Source organism: Danio aesculapii, chromosome 23 (genome assembly GCF_903798145.1).
Source record: "Danio aesculapii chromosome 23, fDanAes4.1, whole genome shotgun sequence".
Lineage (NCBI taxonomy): Eukaryota > Metazoa > Chordata > Actinopteri > Cypriniformes > Danionidae > Danio > Danio aesculapii.
Genome location: NC_079457.1, coordinates 27,906,266 through 27,926,379, shown reverse-complemented (window position 1 = coordinate 27,926,379; position 20,114 = coordinate 27,906,266). Strand labels below are relative to the sequence as shown.

Below are 20,114 nucleotides of genomic sequence, written 5' to 3'. Positions count from 1 at the left end.
CGAGAATCACCGTGCAGCTGATCATCCTCTCTTTCGGTAGTTTCCTGCTTTCTTTTACTCGTGGGAACACTCATCAGCTGCTTCTGGATTCTAGGATCACATTTGCACACATATTGACAAACGGTCTTAAACTAAACTTCTAATCTTTAGTGACAAGCCAGCCCTGGCAATTTAAAAATGATTTTCAACCAGCCAAAGTGGCTAGTGGGAGCGGCTGTCTAACCCACCACAGCTGAAATCTACCCGCAGTTGGCAGGTTGGCAGGTGTTAATGTCAAGCCCTGCATATATCTACTAAAAGACAGAAATTATTACTTTACAAACTGTATTGTAAGTAAATCAAATGAACATTTTCATATTAGTCATTAATATTCATGAAATAAATAAAAAAATTAGTAAATGTACACACGTTTACACCATAGACTGTAAAATATATGGACGGAGTATCCGTGACGTCACCCATAGGTTTCTGAAGAGCGCAAAAGAAGCCACAAGTAGGCGCGGCCAACCGTCGCCATTTTGTTCGCGCGTCATCGCACCCACGGCGGGATACCAAACAAGGGCAAAGAGGCGGAGAGTGGGCGGAGCTACAGACACCTGCTGGCACTTTGCTTAGACCCTATGCTTAGACCTGGCAGACAGACTTTACTTTGGGAGAAACGCTTGATACTCTATTACCTGCGACTCGTTTGTGTTCTGACCACATGTGCTTGGCTGTACACTATGTCAATAAAGTGTTTAGACTTTCAAAAACACTGTAGTAATACATTGAGCCACTAAACATTGCTCTTATGACGTTTTTCTACAAGAGGAAAACGCGAATTACTTCCAAACACTTCAGATATAGTGTGTGTGTTGGTAAATGCAAGACTATTGATAAAATCCAGCACAACACAGTATGACAACGCTTCAGATGACTGTTCTAGAGCCTACAGCTAATCAATCTGTCACATTCTGGAGTGCTTTACGGGTCTAAAGAAAAATATTAACGATAAATGATCTTAAATGAAACAAATACATTTATAGAGATGGTATATAACTTTACTCACATAGGAAACGGAGGCCACGTAAACGGTTTGTGAGCACAATTAAGTGCACACAGCATCCCATATCATCTGATAATTGTAAGAAATAAGTCCAAAAGGCAGCTGACTGTGTAAAGCCACATAAAACAAAACAAAAATACGATGAATATACCGAGATCAGTGGCTAATCTGCCGGATTCAGCTGAGGTGAAGTGACGGCGACCAGCGAGACCTAGCTGTCACTCAAGTGGCCACGCCCTTAATTATGCAAACTTAATATAACCTAATATAAAGGAAATGGATGAGTTATAAAAAAATTCACCCCCCTCACAGTTGTCATGGAGGGTAATAATAGCTATATGAACCAAAATCGTTCTTTGTACCAGGCTGTAAACACCTTTTTTTCTGCTGTAAAGTTGACCATTCTAACGGTGGGCTCAATTGCACTTTGCTCTATTATGGAGCCAGGACTAGCGGAATTTTGATGAATTGCAGTTTCTGTTACTTCCGTATTGGCTTCCCGAGGGAGAGCGGGAGGTTGCCGCTTGGTTTACACACAAAAAAATAAATAGTTGATCAATGATGGGATGAAAATCTGTGGAAATCTGTGGATTTTTGAACGCACAGATTCCGTGTGGGACTACCCATACCTAATAAATGCAGTAAATCTAAAAAAAATTATAATTTTATAACTGTCCATCCATCTATCCATACATATACAGTGTACAGAATTATTAGCCCCCCTGTTTATTTTTATTTATTTTTTTAACGGAGAGAATTTTTTTAACACATTTCTAAACATAATAGTTTTAATAACTCATTTCTAATAACTGATTTATTTAATCTTTGTCATGATGACAGTAAATAATATTTGACTAGATATTCTTCAAGACACTTCTGTACAGCTTAAAGGGACATTTAAAGGCTTAACTAGATTAATTAGGCAGGTAAAGGTAATTAAGCAAGTTATTGTATAACGATGGTTTGTTCTGTAGACTATCGTAAAAAATATATAGCATAAGGGGGCTAATAATTTTGACCTTAATTTTTTTTTTATTGAAAAAATTGCTTTTATTCTAGCTGAAATAAAACAAATAAGACTTTCTCCAGAAGAAAAAATATTATCAGACATACTGTGAAAATTTCCTTGCTCTGTTAAACATCATTTGGGAAATATTTAAAAAAGAAAAAAAAAATTTTAAAGGGGGCTAATAATTCTGACTTCAACTGTACATACAGAAAATCTATATCTATGCTAGTGATACATTTTATCAAGACAGTGTATACTGAGTTTTCCTTTAAAACATTTTATTGTCAAAATCCACTGTAGTTTCTCAACTGCACAATTTACATAAATGCAATCTAGCAAATCAATATCAATTTGCATCACATAAAGAGTGTTTGTTTTGTGCTTCTGCATCCAAGCGATCTTCTCACTTGTGATCTTTTAAGCAACATTAACTGCATTAATGCTGTAATAATTTTGGCCCATAATGTGTGTAATAATCACACAGCAGCCACTGCTCATTACCTCATGCCAGTTTCTTGCATAAAAGAACACGTTTTTGGGAGTTAATTGAGAAAAATAGACTGGTCTGCCTGTAACGAAGCATTTCTAATTTCTCATCTGATTTGCTCCTCAACAGGTCAGGTGTTTTTCTCGAGAGAGAGAGAGAGAGGAGCCGTTCATTCACGGCGCACTGGATTCAAGTAACACTCGCCCCTGGCAGCTGAAGATGACGTTACTATGGAAACAGTTTTTGCTGCTATCAATCATGGAGTATCTTGCAGGTAAAATGAATTGGTAATTCCTTCTCTGTGCAGCTCTTGTGGTGTATTCACAACTATGTCTCTATCTACTTTAACTTCATCTTTTCTTAGCTAGACTAGAACAGTGTTTTGAAGCTCAAAAGTTAAATAAAAAGGACAAAGAAAAAGAAACCGTGTATGATCACTATTCTGGTGAAAAGTTGGGACATTTTAACTTTTGTTTACTCAAACTTTTGACTGTCTGCTTTTTTAAAATAGATGTAAAAGTGACGTTGACTTCATTGTCAATCTTTAAGGGTTTTGGTGCATAGATTAAATCTTGGTCTCATAAAAAAAAAAAACACACATGTCGGATTGCAGCCAAAGTGAAAAAATATAAATACTAAGAAAAGAAAACAAAAAAAAAACAAAAAAAAAACAAAGCTAATTATATTTAAAGGAAAAAAAAATGTTAATATATATATATATATATATATATATATATATATATATATATATATATATATATATATATATATATATATATATATATATATATATATATATATATATATATGAGCAATTCCATGCAAATGTCAACCTTGCCATGAAAAAAATTACGTTTTTGCCAAAATAGCAAAACCATTTCTGCATTTTTTGTGTAGGCTTTTTTGTAGGATTTTACAGTGCTTTTAAAAATACTCAAAAATGTCTCTGTCAATGTTTTCAAACAATAAGAGTCTCGCGTTAACGCAGCACATTAACGGCAATAACTGCCCATCACTTGCTGTGTGTTTTTCAATTATTATTTGATGTGTTTGAGTTGCAACGATGAGTCACACACAATGTCTTTACAAAGTTCACGCACACGCATACACATTAATATACAAATTATATTCCCGCTTGCTTTGCGCATGTCCTGTCTTGTTGATATGATTATACGCGTTAGTACGGAGACATGTTAATATGCAGCTGTCAATCAATTCAGTGGGCGGAGAAACTGCACTTCTACTTCTTCTGCACTTCCACTTCTGCACAAGTTGTGGTCGGCCTCAAAATGGGAGGGATATGGATCCTAATTTAACGTCAAAAAATAAAAAAAGAGACCTATTGTCTTTAAATCACCCCAATATGAAGGCTGATTTATACTTCTGCGTCAAGCACACGCGTATGCTATGGCGCAGCCTACGCATTTACGCATAGCGACGTTGACGCACACCTCTCAAAAAAGGTAATGCGTATGTGTAGCGCAAGCACTGTGATTGGTCGGCTTGGTAGCGCTAACGAGTGTGGGCAGAGGTGAGAGCCGCGCGAGCGTGATGCAGCAAGTGTTTACAAGTGTGGAGTCCTGTGAAGGCGCTCCGGATGGAGACTGATGTTTTGTGTTTACCTTATGATTAAAGTTGTTGCACGTCCGCCAGTTCCCGCCTCAAAATGAGCGAATTTGAGCCACTTGTATATTAAGAAAGCATTCAGAAAAAACTAAACACCAGCAAAGAAACTCGAAACAGAGAAACATAAACACCTACTGCCAGATAGCATTTGGGAAGTGGTCTCGCCGATCACTCGATGCAGATGTATAAACCAGCCTTGACTGTGGACACACTCTATCTACACACATCTCTGACCAAACAGCTTACAAAAATGATTTTTATCATAGGTGCCCTTTAAAATAATTAAAAGTGAATAGTGACATGTGTGAAGGGAATAGGGCATAGGGTGGATAACGGAATAGAACACTGCCAGGAACTCTGCTTCTCTGCACAGGCCATGGCTGTGTCCGAAACCAGCTACTACTCAGTAGGTACTGCATTTGAATTTAAATGTACTACTCTGCCATCAGAAAAGTATGTTCTATACAGTATGAATGGAACTCGGATGTACTACATCTGCCATTTTGTCATAATCACATGACCTACCATCGTGAGTTGTGTAGCTGCACTCCCTAGCTCCTCATTAGCTGCGTACCAAATGGCACACTATACACTATGCACTTATGCACTATGTACTTATGCACTTACACTCTCAACATCATAGTATATGTATGTAGTGTCTTCCCAAATGGATGTTTTTTTAGCGGAAATTCAAACCGTTTCCCAGATGACGTTTGACGGTTGGCAATTTAGTGAAATAAATAACCAAATTACCCAATAATACCTGCCATTCGTATAACCGCATTCACCATCGGGAGGCGCTATAATAACTCTCGTAGGAGAATTTTGCTTTCACAATCCAAAATAAATAAAGTAATCCAACATGTGCGCCCGATAGCTCCGCCCCTTCCGCTATGTTAACAAAACTGCGGTCGTTGAGTGTGTGAAGTGTTCATCATTCCACACTTCATTTTACTGGTTGAATGAGTGCATCATCCGGGTAATTAAAATGCCCTTACTATTTGTAAAGTTTTCAGTGTAAATACACTATTTATACAACAAAATGGCATACAATAGTGCATAAGTGTGCGATTTGGCATGCACCTATTAATTCTCTCGCAGGGCATCATGGGATAGTGCAGCATTTATCAGATTCACACATCAGAATCTCGCCAGAAGTAGTAGGTCATCCGGGTACTTCTCGCATACTGATTTTCAAATTCTATGAATTTGGACAAACTATTGTTTTTAGCGTACTATATAGGCAAGGCAAGGCAAGTTTATTTATATAGCACATTTCATACACAGTGGCAATTCAAAGTGCTTTACATAAACAGGAATAAAAGAAACAAGTATAAGAGAAATAAAAACAAATAATAAAAATGGTAAAAAAAATTTTATAAATAAGCATAAAAACAGATAAAATGTGTTATAAAAGAATGAAAAAGAAGAAAAAACATAATAGTGCGATCTGTCGGACAGCACAGTGCTCATTCAGTATAGTATGGAAGTATTCGCTTTCGGACGCAGCCCATGTCCACATGTACTCTGGTATTTTTATAAACAGTTTTCCTTGCGTTTTTAAAAAAAAAACTCTCTCAACACAAAATTGCACTGTGATGCATTTTATAAGCATGCTAAACCAGCAGGCTGAAATGATGACACTTTTTTTATTGTGGATTCATACCAAACAAAGAATTAAGTATTTTTGTGAGTAAATTGCATAAAAATGCAAATGTAAGAACAGAGGTGCATCACATGTTTAAACAATTTGGAATATGCGATGTGTTTGGTGCAAATATTTGAAATTTGCCTTATTTGCATCTTCTGCATTTAGTGTAAATCAAAAAGCACTCTGACGTCAGTAGGTTGTACCTGGAGTTTCAGAAAATCTTCACCTGGCTTAGAGTTTTCAGAAAGTTTCTGTTTCGGTTTCAGTCGCCTGGTACTCCATTTTCGTCTGGACAAGCATAGAAAAAAGTGCGCAATTGAAAATACCCATGTTTGTGTTAACAGTGCCTAAAGCTCTAGAGATATAGATCAAACCACACAAGATTGCCACAAGTTTGCGAATGTTGGTTGCAACAATGGTCACTGAACTATAGCTATGTTTCTATCCACCTATTTTTATGTGCAGTTTGGACATGCGCATCAAAATCGGTTGATGGAAACGCCATAATGCACATATATTTTGAAAATGCGCATAAAAAACGTATCCACGTAACAGAATAGGCTAAACTTTTTATTCCATAATAAAAAAAGTGCATAATGGAAACACTTTTACCAAACAAATTTTAGTATGCACATTAAAAAGACATGTGATTTTGCTTTACAAGATCATGTGATGATAAAATTGTGTGTGAATGGACAAACAGCAGACTGAGCACATTGTAAAACATCTGAAATGTTGTTTTGGTCATTCTAAAACACCTTAACCATTTCAATATTAGTGTTATTATACCATTAATGACCTCCAGAACTGTCAACCCAAAAGATGTCTAATAGATGTCTAATAGACGTCTAAACATAGTCGTCTTGGCTAAAACAAGGCTAAATTTGGGCTGTCAGCAAAATTCTAATAGACGCCTAATAATAGGCCAAAACTAGACTAGTCATCAAATAAACAGAAATTAATGATCTAATCTGTCTATTTGACAACTAGTCTATTTTTGGGCTATTTTTAGATGTCTATTAGATTTTCACTGACAGCCCAAGTTTACCCTTGTTTTAGCCAATCTGTCTACGTTTAGATGTCTGTTAGATGTCTATTAAACACAAAATTGTTTGCTGGGTAGAGCTTCTGTGCTCTGCATCTCATGGCTTTAAATGCCACCACACATTCATTGCATGTCAGCATTGTCTTCTGAAGTGCAAGTCATTTATCAAATAAAGAAAAGATTGACGTAGCTTGTCCTACCGCAACAAATTCGGTTTTATTTACTGATATTTGCCGCCAGTTAATCAGAAAGTGATGAGTTTGTTCACCTTGACTCGTTTGATGGAAACGCTGCTTTATTCGCACGTCTTTTATGCGATATTCCAGTTTTGCGCCATACATTTAATTAACATTTTTGATGGAAACATAGCTTATGTTTGTAACAATGCAACTTGCGAGCTTAGTTGGCTAATGGTGGTTTTGGGAAATGCACACCTTTGTTGAACATAGCATGAAACCTCAGCTGAACGTGCTTGACCTTTGAGCTCTCATATTAGGCACTACATAAAAAAGTCTGTATAATGTACTGTGCCACCATTTAATAACAGCTAAAGAGAATCAACAAATCAAATATTCTTGATATTATTGCATTTTACAAAACGTCTCTCACTAATGAAAGCTTTAAAAACACAGACTGTTCTTATTTAGTGAAGCATTATGCATGTGGTCAACTGGTACTTTATTGTTTAGATGTGAGCCAATGACAGACAGGAACAAATGTGTTGTTGCTGCATTTGATGTTATCAGACTATATCTTGATCATGAGCGGAAGACAGTAATAGACTCTGACGCACAGAATCAGGCTTACAGGAACAGGACGTGTTTTGGATGTGGTGGAAAAGATTTCAATTAAGCTGTGCAGTCATTTTGAAAATGAATTGTGTTGTGTCATAGAAGGTTTTGGAGGTTTTGATACAACGTGTCCTCCAAGGAAATTGAACTAGTATGTCACAGTTTACGGCTTCGCTTCCTACAGATGTGGGAGGGGAAATTATTTCCCCGACTATGAATTTTGCTGGAAACATTCTGGTTTCTATATACCAAGGCTTCAGCTCTTAAAGGGATAGGTCACTATGATAATTCTTTCCTTAAGGGGGATAAAAAGTCTATACAGCCTGGAAAATAATAAGATAACACTTCAAGGTTATAATTCGTTTTTATTTTAATTCATAAACTACTGAGTAATGTCTTTAAAACTTTAAATATTTGCTTTGCAGAAAAATCACAATGAGTCAATAAAGAAAAAAAAAATCACTACTTTGTAATAATTATGTTCTGTCTGCAGTAATTTGGAATATATACACTCACCGGCCACTTTATTAGGAACACCTTACTAGCACTGGGTTGGACCTCCTTTTGCCTTCAGAACTGCCTTTATCCTTTGTGGCATAGATTCAACAAGGTACTGGAAGTATTCCTCAGAGATTTTGGTCCATATTGACATGATAGCATCAGTTGCTGCATATTTGTCGCCTGCACATCCATGATGCAAATCTCAAGTTCCACCACATCCTAAGGATGCTCTATTGGATTGAGATCTGGTGACGGTGGTGGCCATTTGAGTACAGTGAACTCATTGTCATGTTCAAGAAACCAGTCTGAGGTGATTCACGCTTTATGACATGGCGTGTTATCCTGCTGAAAGTAGCCATCAGAAGATGGGTACACTGTGGTCATAAAGGGATGGACATGGTCAGCAGCAATACTGAGGTAGGCTGTGGCGTTGACACAATGCTCAATTGGTACTAATGAACTCAAAGTGTGCCAAGAAAATATCCCCCACACCATTAAACCACTGGCACCAGCCTGAACCGCTGATATAAGGCAGGATGGAGCCATGCTTTCATGTTGTTGATATTCTGACCCTATCATCCGAATGTTGCAGCAGAAATCAAGACTCATCAGACCAGGCAACATGTTTCCATTCTTCTGTTGTCCAATTTTGGTGAACCTATGCCAATTGTAGACTCTGTTTTCTGTTCTTAGCTGACAGGAGTGGCACCCAGTGTGGTCTTCTGCTGCTGTAGCTCATCTGCCTCAAGGTTTGACGTGTTGTGCATTCAGAGATGCTCTTCTGCATACTTCGGTTGTAACGTTTATTTGAGTTACTCTTGCCTTTCTATCAGCTCGAACCAGTCTGGCTATTCTCCTCTGACCTCTGGCATCAACAAGGCATTTGCGCCTACAGAACTGGCACTCACTGGATATTCTCTTTAAAACCATTCTCTGTAAACTATAGAGATAGTTGTGCTTAAAAATTCCCAGTAGATCAGCAGTTTCTGAAATACTCAGACCAGCCTGTATGCCCCGTTCGAAGTAACTTAAATCACCTTTCTTCCCCAATCTAATGCTCTGTTTGAACTGCAGCAGATCGTCTTGACCATGTCTACATGCCTAAATGCATTGAGTTGCTGCCATGTGATTGAATGATTCGCAATTTGCGTTAATTAAGTGGCCGTTGAGTGTATAATAAACACCAATAACCTTGTTTAGAATTAGATGTTTGGATATGGTGTGACACAACGCGTACCTATGTGTGCCTTTGATGTTCCCTTTGGTGCTTCTTATGTCCTTGTCGCAGCACCAGTGGCACTAAAATTAGAAACCGAAATTCACATGCTGATTTGGTTCGGTGCATACCGGTTACATATCTATTCCTTTCTTTATGCAATTTTAAGATATAGTATTAGAAATGCTAATTATTGCAACATTACAGTTCCACATCACAACACTGTATGATTGCTTCACAGCAAACAAACAGAACTTTAAATAATAGATAGATAAATTCTCTGTGATAACTGCATTAGTCTGTTATCATGTTTAAACAAAATAAAGTTGTGTATTATAAGTGGACTTGGCAACTCTGATGCTATTTTTCTAACTAACCCCAGTGAGAAATTGCCAGATTTGTGTTTTTTCACTGCTACTAATGCAGAGAAGCACATCTGCCAGTTTCTTGCGCAGACACGCATGCAAGTTTACATATGCTTGTTTGATTTTATTTAATTTGACATGCTTTTTAATTCTTGTATGCATTTTAATGGTCATATCTGTCATTTGTATTTAACTGAAATGAATACTTTATGAAGCATGCATGTTTATTAAATACATGTAAATGGTAACTTGGATGTGAATATAGCAGAATCTAGGGTGTAAAATCACAGTTTTGAAGCAACTAAACTCATGGCTTCATTGCTTGTTGATAGAAATGTCATAAGAATTCACACATGCAACTTTCATCTTTCTCCCACTCTCGATGTTTAATTCAAATAAATGCTTTAATTCATTTAAATAGATGCGATCTTACCGCCCTACTTCGTCTCTGTGTCTGATATGAAGTGCACGGTTAGAACTAACAAGCCGTGACTGATGAAAATAACCGTCATTTTTACCCTTCCGGTCAAATTTAGTGCTGCAGACCTCATTAACAGCTTCAACTTGTCGGTGCTGGCAAATGGCCATGGTATAAGCGTGATAATCCACAGCTAGATATACACTCTGTGGGGGCAACTCTACTGTGCGTCTGGTGCTTCTTTAGCAGCACGTCGCGCATACAAATTGTTTAATGCACAGATAGCCCCGGATTATCCCTTACATACAGCAGGGGTGAGCATTTCATGCCTTTGTCAGCTTTTTCACCCCTGATGAGTTTGCATCCCTGCACTGAAAGGAGTCGTTCAGTTTAGTCGAGCGGAGGATAAGACTTGAGGAGAGGATTAAAAACAGAAAGATACTGCATTTTCGAGTGTGACTTCAGTGTGCGCAATGCAAATGTCATACAAAAGCTTCTTAGTTTTCATTTTGCAAACAAATGTCACACTTAAAATGCTGTGATTTTGCTGCTCTGATGCCATCTTAAGCAGACACTGAGCGATGTGAGCATAGCACTTGATTAGAACCCACACACCTGGTGTGATCTCACCACATATGGTCTGCGTTTCTGCACTCGTGTTACTGTGCAAGTTCTGTCATCTGCAGAATATTTACACACCAACTTCTTTTTCAAGAGGCTTGAAGGGATTGTTCCACCCAGAGTGCAAATTCTGTCATCATTTACTCGTCTTTATCTTTCCAAACTCGTTTGACTTTCTTCGACAGAAAACAAAACATCTTTTGAAGAATGTTGGTAACCAAATATTTTTGTTGTTGTTGTTGTTGTTTTTAATTATTTTATTTGCAAAAAACATGAGATGTTTGTATCAATATTTGTTTACAATACAGAATATGATTACATTGTCAATTAAAAAAGATACGAGACAGAGAAAGATAGAAAGAAAAATCAAGAACATGATATAAACTTGAGGGTAAGAAGATTAAGAATCAAATACAGTTTATAAATTAAAGTCATTACAAAATGAAATAGTTCTGTTTGCTTTCTTATTTTCATATAATGGAATTAAATTTAAGTAATGACTAAATTCTTGCAATAAATGAATAAAATTGGTTTGGTATTAGTAAATTTGCGCTTGTGGATGTGTACAAAGAAAATCAGTCAAATTTATAACAAAACAAGCATTTCTTTTAGTTGAGGTAGATTCATAATAACCAAAAATAATTTCTTTCAAAGTAACAGAAACATTTTGCTGTAAATTATCATTAATAAATGAGCCAATATCTTTCCAAAATTGTACATCATAATTACCATCCCAAAATGAATAAAAAACAGTAAGAAATTGACTAAATTAACATTTTACATCAATATCACAATAAAACTTTTTCAAAAATTGTTTAATAGGATAATCTTTGTTGATTAATTTGAAAGACACTTATTTGACCTTGTTGGTGAGGAAATATTTTTGTCAAATCTTTACATGTACAGTGCATCCAGAAAGTGTTCATAGCGCTTCACTTTTTCCACATTTTTTTATGCTACAGCCTTATTCCAAAATGGATTCAATTCATTTATTTCCTTAAAACTCTACACGCAGATTCTTTAAAATTGTTGCTAATTTATTAAAAATCAAAAACCTTTAAAAAATCACATGTACATAAGTATTCACAGCCTTTGCTCAATACTTGATGCACCTTTGGCAGCAATAACAGCCTCAAGTCTTTTTGAATATGATGCCACAAGCTTGGCACACCTGTCTTTGGGAATTTTTGCCCATTCCTCTTTGCGGTACCTCTCAAGCTCTATGAGGTTGGATGGGAAGCAACAGTGTACAGCCATTTTCAAATCACTCCAGAGATGTTCAATAGGATTTTAGTCTAGGCTCTGGCTGGGACACTCAAGGACATTCACAGAGTTGTTGTGAAGCCACTCCATTGATATTTTGGCGGTGTGCTTTGGGTCATTGTCCAGCCTTGTGCCTCGAGACAATCCTGTCTTGGAGGTCTACAGACAATTCCTTTGTCTTCATGCTTGGTTTGTGCTTGACTATATTGAAAAAATATAACTTAAAGGGGCTAATAATTTTGACCTTAAAATAAGACTTTCTCCAGAAGATAAAATATTATTAGACATACTGTGAAAGTTTCCTTGCTCTGTTAAACACCATTTGGGAAATATTTAAAAAAGAAAAAAAATTCTAAGGGGGGCTAATAATTCTGACTTCAACTGTATATGATCATATACTTCCATATAATGTTACTTAGAAACTGCAGTCAAATGTATGTTTAAGTACGTTTTAATGGTTTCACAAATATGTAGAATGAAGCACATATTTCCTATAAGTCTGTGTTGTGAAAAATTTTACAGAATAAGTTCCAGAGTACAAGAAAATTATGACAGAATTGTCATGTATAAAGGGTTACCTTAACCCCAAGAGGGAAATTTTGTCATTCCAAACCTCTAAGTATTTTGTTAATCTTCAGAACACAAATGAAGATATTTTTAATTAAATCTGAGAGATATCTTTGCCTCCATTAAAGGCTGTTAACACAAAACTCAAATGCTTCAAAACATTTATAAAGGGATCAAATATTAAAGTCATGTTGATTTTCTTACTTTTTTATATCCACACAATTTACAAATGTTTTAGGGCATCAACGTTTTAAATAAATAGTCTTCATCTTTTTCTGAAGATTAACATTTCATGCAAGTTGTACTTGACATGAGGTTGAATAAATAAAATTGTCATGTTTAAAGAGCGAGTTCCCCTAAAAATGGAAATTGTCACTTCTTTTCAAACTTATCAGAAATGTATTAATCTTTAGAAAACAAACAAAGACATTTTTAATAAAATCTGAGAGATTTCTTTCCCTGAAAACTCTTTGAAAGTCTGCTCTACTAAATCTCTAAAATAAAAAAATATTTATTTAAAAGAATGAATTATTTGCTTATTTATTTATTTATTCATTTATTTTTACATCTTTTTAGAAATGTTTTATGTGATTCGCCTTTTAATTAAGGGATGCAAATTGAGGGAATGCAAAAATTTAATTAAAAAATATATGCTTAATTTGTGTTGAAATCATGAAATCATTTAATATGGTTTGGAGTAAATGACAGGCTTGCTATAATTAAAAGGTTACTTCACCCCAAAAAAGGAAAATTGTGATTATTTTAAAACAATATTTCTTAAAGTTGACATGAACTTAAAAATTACAATCATGTTTTATTCTTTATTCTGATGCATAATGTGAATAAAAAGGCTTCTTGGAAAAAAAAATGTCACTTGATTTCGCTTATTGAGAATTGATTTGAAGATTTTCACTCTATGCACATCATCAGAAAACGCATATCATTGTGAAGGCGAGTTTTGATCAATGTACAAAAATAAATAGTTTATAAGAAATCAATATTCATCAAATAAAAAAACGTTCATATAGAAAATACAGTAACTTTAAACAATCATCCTTCAACCATTGATCAAATTAGTCATGCATTGGTCCTGTCACTAAACTCACACCATTGGTTGAGCTTGCACTGATCAATATTTTCATGAGTACAGGTGTCTTCATTGCTAAGATCGGATTGAGTATTTACCTTTAAAAATGTGTGCATTTTAGCTTAAACTCTGCTTTGAGATACAAGTATGTAATCATATTCTGTTGTCTGCCCTCAGATTGTCTGGATTATAAGTCTTTCAATGGGCCAAAATGGAGAATGGAGCCAAGTGATCTGACAGTGGGTTCACTGGAGGAAGAAGCCACACTGGCCTGTGATGCAAAGGGCATTCCTGCCCCTCAGTACAGGTATGGGTCTGCTTTCATTTTCTGCTCCAGTTTTTCTTGATCTCATTTCAAAACCTACAGTAGTGAGTTTCTTTGATTTGTAATGCCTTCATATGGTATTATAAATAGCTTGTGTTTGCTATTATTAGTGTTACTAAAAAAATTTGAGGCCCATTGACAGTTTTGCAACAATGATATTTTAAGTGTGATTACCAAGGCAGTCATTATGATCATTTTAAATTTTTGTAATTAAATAACTTTGCTGAAATAAAACCAACATCTCTAAAAATAGATAAAAGCCTTCTCCCCTGCTTCTGAAAATGAAAATAAAGTTGAGGTGATGGCCTTCACTGGCGGTCTAGTAGCCTAACTACTGTATGACCAAAGATACAGTATTTTTAGGGTATAGCTATATTAAACATTTAGACAGACTGTTTTGATCACCAGCGATCTAGCAGTTTCAGATCGTTGGAGAACTACAATTCCCATGATGCCACTCGCACACACTGATTACATGGACTATATATACTGCTCTCGTTCTCACACACGTTGATAAAAATGTTATCCTTGTCCTGCCTTCCCATGTTTTTGACCTTTGTTTTGTTTATTGTTCCTGTTGTTTTGCCACCTGTCCTGACCATTCGCCTGTTACTCTGACCACCATTTTAGATTACAACTCATGTTTGCTCCTGTTTCTGAATATTGCCTGACTGATGATCTCTAATAAACTGCATGTGGATCCTCATCTTTGTTGCCAGGATCACTTTGTTACACAGAACATCTAAATAAAAGATTTGAATGTAAATTGTATGTGACAATATGTTTTAGAATGACAGCCACTGTAAATCTAGTAGTTATAGAATTCTGGTAATTCTAGCGTTAATCGCAATTATTTGATATAAATGAATGTTGCTGTTTAAATTTCAGTAACATTTTGTAATTATTATGTGCTAATGCAAGCAAAGTCATGGTACAGTGAAAGAGCGAAACACTTTTTTACATGACAGATAATCTTCAGCATTCATTGTGAAGATTTGTATTTATTTGCCTATATATTGATTATCGGTTTCCATATATAGGGTTGTCAGTAATCAGATTTGTATGATAGACAATCATCTATATTTTTAAATTGTTACCAGTTGGCTCACAGTATATATTGCTATTGACTTCAAAATATAGAGTTGAATTTGTATGGCATATAATCATCAGTTTTTATTACCATGATTAGTATTTATTGGCCTATGTATTGGTTATTAGCGTCCAAAAAAAGTGTCAGTTATTGGATTAATGTGACAGATAATCATCAGTATTTGTTGTTAAGATTTGTATTTATTGGCCTACATGTTGTTATTGGCTTTCAAAAATAGATTTACCGGTTATCGGGATTGATCAAAATGTCCATAATGGTGCATTTCTGTAATCCAAACTTCATCAAATTTAACACAGATTATTATCAGAATATCCTGGCATTGAAAAAAAAAACTTTTTTGAGATCTCCAACTTTTTCACTGTAAACTATCACTCAGAGTTATGTCGGAATTGATTAGTGAATTCACTTGTATTCGAAACAGTCTCTGTTCAGGGAGCAAGGTCTACATCGATAACCAAAACGTTTTTCTGTTACTCGCTGTCAAATCTGATGGCAAACGGATGGATTCAAATGGATTCTAGTCTGTATTCCGACAACGCCTTTGCATGTTGACACCCAACTTTATGTGTTCAACTGCCAACTAATACTGCAAACAAACAAACAAATAAACAAAACAGATTATTTTGTTAATCTACATGTTGGTCAAAGGTGATAAACAATTATGTCTCACTCTAAGGTGTTGCATTTTAACATTTTGCTTAAAATCTTTTATTGCTGCCAGTTTGATGCTCAACTACTTATTTACCCTCTGTTCTGCTTGACCCCTTAATTGCTGCTTGAAACTATTCTTAGTTTTGAGTCAATATTTTATATATTTTATTCATATTTTTGTAATTGACTTTTATAACCTTTCATAATATCTGTGCCTGTAAATTTTAGGCCTTAAATTAACTCAAATATTGTGTTGTAGGTATTTAAAATATTTTAAACAAGTCTTAATTTTCCTTTGTCCATATAAAGTTTCCCCAACAATCCCCAACAATACATGTCAATAGAACTTTTAACAAAAGTACAATTCTAACTCCATAGTTCTCCATGTATTTATAGCTACCTGCTAAGGACACTTGTACTGTTTTAAAACTGTGGTTTGCTTGTTTTGACACTTTTTTTTTTTAAATATGTGTCTAAGAAATAACTTAATCAGATTTTTTTTGATGAGGCTAGTAAAAATCTTTTCCATTGGTCCAAACAGGCCATCAGGAACCAAAAAACAAAACAAAACGTATTGTTTATCTCTGTATAAGTCTAAAATTCCATTCATAATGGTCTTAAAAAGGTCCAGTGATATAAGCAAAGGAGTGATATAAACACAAGAAATTTCCTGACGTTAAAAATAGGATCCAAAACCCAGTGATTTTGAGGCCCACCGCAACGTGATGTTGGAGTGTGGTTCTTCCCACCTATCGAATTTATTGACGGGCGCCATGTCTCCCTAATAACACACGTCCAAAGAACATTTTTTGCAAAAGAAACTGGGATTAAAACACATGATACAACTTTCTGTGATCAGCTGCACCTCAATAAATAATCTTATATGTTTAAAACGTTAACAGTGCATGTTTGTAATCAAGCAAGTAAAATCGCTATGTAATTCTTAACTTTTAATCACTAGGCCGCATGGTGTCAGTAAACACCAATGTGTGTGTGTGTACTGAAAACGGCATTTGTGTGAGACTCAGGGTATCAGAAAGGCTTGAATAAACTCCACCACAAATACATGAAATAAACTTGGTATTTTTGACTAATGAGCTGTATATCAGATTCATTTGTGTCTCTCTATCACTGACTGCTGTTTATCTGACATAACACATAAGAAGCAGACACGCACGTCGGAGTGGTGAGCAGGGAGAAGCAGCTCATTTGAATTTAAAGCCACAGGCTACAAAAACAGCTACACTATACTCAGACACTAAAATGGGCAGATTTTACACTGCATAATAAATAATCTGATGGGTATTTTCTGCTGAAACTTTACAGACACATTCTGTAGACACCAAAATCTTATTTTACATCTTGTAAAAGAGGTAAAATAGGTGCCCTTTAGATTAAAAAGTCTTAAATTTGAAACCTGCAGAAACTCTGGCCTGCCTGCTTGGGAGTTTTACAGTCTGTAACAGAGATTTTTATATCAGTTCCTCTATGAAACAATAACAAAAAGTGCTGTTTAAAAATGGGACTAAATTAATGTATGTCAGAGGAAAACTACACTTTAAAATTTTTTTGCCTTAAACTGTTTAGTTAAATCAAATGAAATTTTCAAGTCACCTAAACTTATGTTAGTCAAACTGAAAAATATATGTATTAAGTTAAACCTCATATTACTAAAAAATTAAGTTGAAACCTGATTAAATAATTAAAATAATTTAAAGTAACATAAAACTTTTGTTTCCATGCCTTTTTGTCATATACTTATCTACAGTGTACATACTGCCTATCATTTGAAATGTTTTTTATTATTTATTAATTCATTTATATTTATTGCATCTAAATTGTGCCTGTAATGCCTTAGCACTGAAAGCTCACTTGGTTTTGGAGCATTTTTCTTCCTCCGAGTAATTCGAATGCTTCTGCAACACCAGTCATGCATGAGGTTATGTTTATTCATGCAGCACTGTATGATATTATTAGAATTTAATGACCAAGACGTACAGAATTCACAACTTTCACTCCCTCGCAATGCTGAGAGTTGCTCGTGACAACGGACTGATCTTTCGTTTTTGGTATGTCTCAACAGTCCATTAATTTCTGCTGTATGTTCAGATTAGAAATACGCTGGGGCGCAGCGAGTCATATTTTGACATCTGCATTATCTGATGGCTATGGTTAGTCAGGAGTGCTCCCGTAATTTAATGGATTATAGATTTCACATCTTGAGGCTGTACCTCATAGTGTCGTCCTAGGCTTCCATCTCAGCAGAAGAGCCATAAAACTGCAATATTTACACCGACTTCATGCTGGGAGGGCTCAATGAATGCAATGACACATGCACGCATCAATTAAACATGTGGCACACGTTACAGTTCGTGCCATGCATCATTCTATTTAAACCAAGTTAGAATCTGTTGAATAAATCTTTTATTTAAAAGCTTATTTTGAATAGTGGGTTGAAAACATACTTCTTGTTTTGCGAAATATATAGCTGATTAGCTGAAATGTTTTTTTTAAGACTTCTACAGAGATATTCTGAGGTCTCAGGTTACTGTGCTGTTGGTTGCTAGCAGGCATTTTTGTCTCCTAACCAGACACGATAAGATTCCAGCCACAAGTGATTTGTCTTTTCACAATCGATGCGACACTGATACAAAGTGCAACAAAATCAGTCACAAATCACAGCCTGATGGAAGAACATGTAGAATTCATGGAAAAATTTCTTGGAAAATTAAACTAAACTTATCAATAAATTAATTAAATGTGTGTTTTTAACATGTTTAAAAATACATTCTGACAAACTGATATTTGCCTTCCATTTATTTTTAACATCTGATTAACAATTATTAATTGTCGCTTTCAATATATACAGTTTATTAGGGTTGGGTTATGTCAACCAATTTTGCACCGCACAATGTCTTATGTGAAACATCGCAATGGACGATGGCATATTTATGAATAATTCATTAATTCATAGCGAATTAATTGTTTGTAGCCTACCGTTTCAACTACCTGACCCTCATGTTCTTTGTTTTACCCGTAACCAAATCATAAATAAATAAAGATTACACACAAATTACCACCTGTCAATCACTTTTTCCGCCGGCCTCTGGCATGAATAGGCAGAGTGATCTGTGTCGTTATAATGGCGTCAACAAACTAGCTTGGTAAAAAAGATACACAACCAACAGGAACTGACCAACAGTATCTGAGGTTTTCACTAAAATTACTAAGAACAAGCATGAAAATGAAAGCAATGTACTGACGCTGACACATTACCTGATAGATTTGAAAGACAGTAGAGTCATTAGTTAGAGACAAGATTAATTAAATTTCACATTTAACAACTATAGTGAGGCACGATCCAGCGGTACATCCTTGATTAGCTGTCCGTCGTGCACTGCTCTCTGGGGTTTTGTGCTCAAAGCACCTGCTGAATGCCTGGTGCTCAGACGTGCGCATATGCTGCAGCGCATGCCAGAGTGTGTGTATGTGTGGTCACGTGATGTTAGCTTTCAGTGGTATGGTGTGGATGTAAATCTTTTCAGAAATGCTAGATGAAACACCAGTGTGGACGTGGATCGTTTTTGTTCTAAAATGCCATTTTAAAACTAAGACATATTAGTATAAACGGGGCTAAATGGCCCATTTCCATTGAGTGCTACGGTACGGTTCAGTTTGCTTATGACCGTTTCCACTGTCAAAGGGTACCAAAATGCGAACCGTACCATACCACTTTTTGGAAACCCTTTGCAAAGAGTACCTAGCACGACAAAAGGATACCAAAAGCGGAGCTAGATGCGCAGCTGAATGCTATTGGTGAAAATAAAGAAACTGACATTTTTAAAAACACAGTCGAGACATTACACTGTATTAATATATACATATAAAAGCAAGCTACGTCGTTGTCTTGATGAACAGCCACAAAGCCAAGAAGAACAAAATCTAATGTGTTCTGTAATCTGTTTTACGAGGCCATGTAAAAGTGCAAGCGGTTTCACGTTCTCCAGAGAGCTCGCGATCGCACGTCTATATCTGAAATAACGAACTTCTTGAGCTGATGATAATAACATGCGTGTGATTATTGAAGTGCTTCTGACATTCGGTCCTTTCAGAAATGGACAAACGTGAGAGTGAAGCACGAAAAAACAAAGGAGAAGCTGGAAAAAACAAAGAAGCAAATGATTTTTTCAGCAACCTAAAACCTGAACAAACTGCCATGTTTAACTACCATCATCACCTTTTGGACTATTATGAACTCGGAATGATGGAATTACTCTCTAACAGAGGTTACATGTGCTGGTTACGATTAAAGATGCAGATGAGAGGTTTATACTG

At 35.7% G+C, this 20,114-nt stretch overlaps 1 protein-coding gene across 1 annotated transcript in view; it reads left to right on the top strand.

Moving 5' to 3' along the window:
- Positions 1-2,799: 2,799 nt before the first annotated feature.
- cntn3a.2 (contactin 3a, tandem duplicate 2) overlaps positions 2,800-20,114 on the top strand; it is a 164,298-nt gene continuing 146,983 nt past the window's right edge. Inside the window, exons 1-2 of the mRNA XM_056449625.1 lie at positions 2,800-2,815; positions 13,870-13,999. Coding sequence (XP_056305600.1) covers positions 2,800-2,815; positions 13,870-13,999 — 146 coding nt within the window. The remainder of the gene's footprint in view (positions 2,816-13,869; positions 14,000-20,114) is intronic.